The 2211-nt window shown below is 41.8% G+C and overlaps 1 protein-coding gene across 1 annotated transcript; it reads right to left on the reverse strand.

Annotated features, from left to right (window-relative positions):
- Window positions 1-550: 550 nt before the first annotated feature.
- LOC130462944 (uncharacterized) lies at window positions 551-1750 on the reverse strand. Its single transcript, XM_056831939.1, has one exon. The coding sequence runs from the start codon at window positions 1748-1750 to the stop codon at window positions 551-553; it is 1200 nt and encodes a 399-aa protein (XP_056687917.1).
- Between the last annotated feature and the right edge of the window lie 461 nt (window positions 1751-2211).

Below are 2211 nucleotides of genomic sequence, written 5' to 3' on the forward strand. Positions count from 1 at the left end.
TTTTAAAGTATTCTCGCACTCCCTTGGTATCCTTTGTCTTGCCCAGAATATTCATAAGTGTCCCAAGAATTGCTTCACAAACATTTTTCTCGATATGCATGACGTCAAGACAATGCCTAACCGGTAGATCTTTCCAATATGGAAGTTTCCAGAACACGGACTCTTTTTTCCATAATCCAGTTGTAACCCTGTCTTTCACTGACTTGCCAAAGACCGTTTCAACACCCTTAACCCGCTTATAAACTTCCTTACCAGTCAACGTTCTACGGGCGACATCCATCTCAACATCCCCATCGAATGCTGTCTTCATCTTACGATAGGGATGATCACGTCTAAGAAGCCTTCGCGTTCGCAAGAACACATATTTGTGACATTCAGAAATATATTTGGATTGTGTATCATCTTCACAAGTCGGGCATGCTTTCCTTCCTTTGTTCTTGTACCCGGATAAGTTACCATAAGCAGGGAAGTCATTTATGGTGCAAAAAAGCATTGCACGCAATCTAAACGTCTCATTTGCATGTGCATCAAATACGGAAACCCCTTCATCTCACATCTTTCTCAAATCATCAACGAGAGGTTCAAGGTAGACATATATGTCGTTTCCCGGCTGTTTAGGCCCCAATATAAGAAGCGACAACATGATGTACTTGCGTTTCATACACAACCAAGGAGGTAAATTATATATGACTAAAAGTACTGGCCATGTACTATGTTGGGAGCTAAGAGTGCGAAATGGATTCATCCCATCCGTACATAACCCAAGCCTCAAATTCCGAGGTTCCTTACCAAAAGTGTCATGAAGCTTGTCAATAGTCTTCCACTGGGGAGAATCAGCAGGATGTCTAAGCAAACCATCTTTCTTCCTTCGATCAGGATCTGCATGCCACCTCAAATTCCTTGCATCTTTTTTTATCGAAAACAGGCGCTTGAATCTCGGTATTATGGGAAGATACCACAACACCTTAGCTGGGTACACATTCTTACCCTCGCTTACCCCTTTGCGTTTGTAACGCGACACTCCGCACCGTGGACACTTATCCAAATTCTCATACTGCTTATGATATAGCAGGCAATCATTTGGACAAGCATGTATCTTCTTGTACTCTAAACCAAAGGGACACATGAGCTTCTTGGCATAATAGTTCGACCTAGGAAGTTCATTGCCAGCCGATAACATATCACTTAGCGCCACCAACAACTCAGTGAAACTAATGTCAGTCCAGCCTCCGCTTGTCTTGATATTGTAGAGTGTGCACACAGCGGAAAGCTTGCTATACTTTGTACAACCAGGATACAGTGGCGTTTCAGCCGCCTTAGACAAGCACTCAAAAACACGATTGCGAACCTCATCCTCGACCTCGTGTAACATGTCCTCCACACGATCATTATCATCATCAATACTATTTTCAACCTTATCGTCATCCTCAAAACAATCGGCTTCCTCTTCCACATAGATAGCTTCTTCTTGTTCATGCACAACATTCTTACTAGAATTACCTACGTACACTCCACTCTCACCATGATAAACCCATACATGGTAATTAGGTCTAAAACCACGCATAAATACATGATCTCTAATCACCAAAATATTATTGACCGTGTTCACATTCTCACAATCGGAACAAGGACAAAAAAACTCTTTGACCCCCGTACTAGCTTGATGTTGCAAAGCACTCATACAGAACTCCGAAACCCCATGCATGAAATCCTTTGTGTCACGTCTACCATACATCCAACTACGATCCATCTCCGGGAACTTCTAAACAAACCAAAACTCCCGTTTAATTGGCATAGAAAAACAAAAACTCTACCACTTTAGCATATGCATACAGAAGTTGATTTATCGAATGAATGCATGCTTCCAAAGGTCCTTATCACTCCAACCTAACCCATCCTTGAACGTCTAACCCCACTAGTGAATGCATGTCAACTATTCAATTCTAAGGAAAATCCGGCAGCATTTCCCTACTGTTCACCAAGTACACGATGTAGGTAAGTTATTACCTACATATGTACCCAGAGAACAAAATAGGGAAACGACGAGCCAGTATATTCCTTAGAATCAAAAAGAAGATATACATTCACTTCCTAAGTGAGATTAGACGTCCAAGAACAGTCCCAAACCGGGGACTATTCAAGACTTACTCCTAACGAGTAAGTCTTGAACGGGTATCTAGGTATATGATGATGATGCATTTACTTCTAGCC

The sequence above is a fragment of the Spinacia oleracea genome, chromosome 1 (assembly GCF_020520425.1).
Source record: "Spinacia oleracea cultivar Varoflay chromosome 1, BTI_SOV_V1, whole genome shotgun sequence".
Lineage (NCBI taxonomy): Eukaryota > Viridiplantae > Streptophyta > Magnoliopsida > Caryophyllales > Amaranthaceae > Spinacia > Spinacia oleracea.

Excerpts from the sequence above, each read along its gene's own strand:
- LOC130462944 (XM_056831939.1), bottom strand. The coding sequence starts at position 1,750 with ATGGATCGTAGTTGGATGTATGGTAGACGTGACACAAAGGATTTCATG.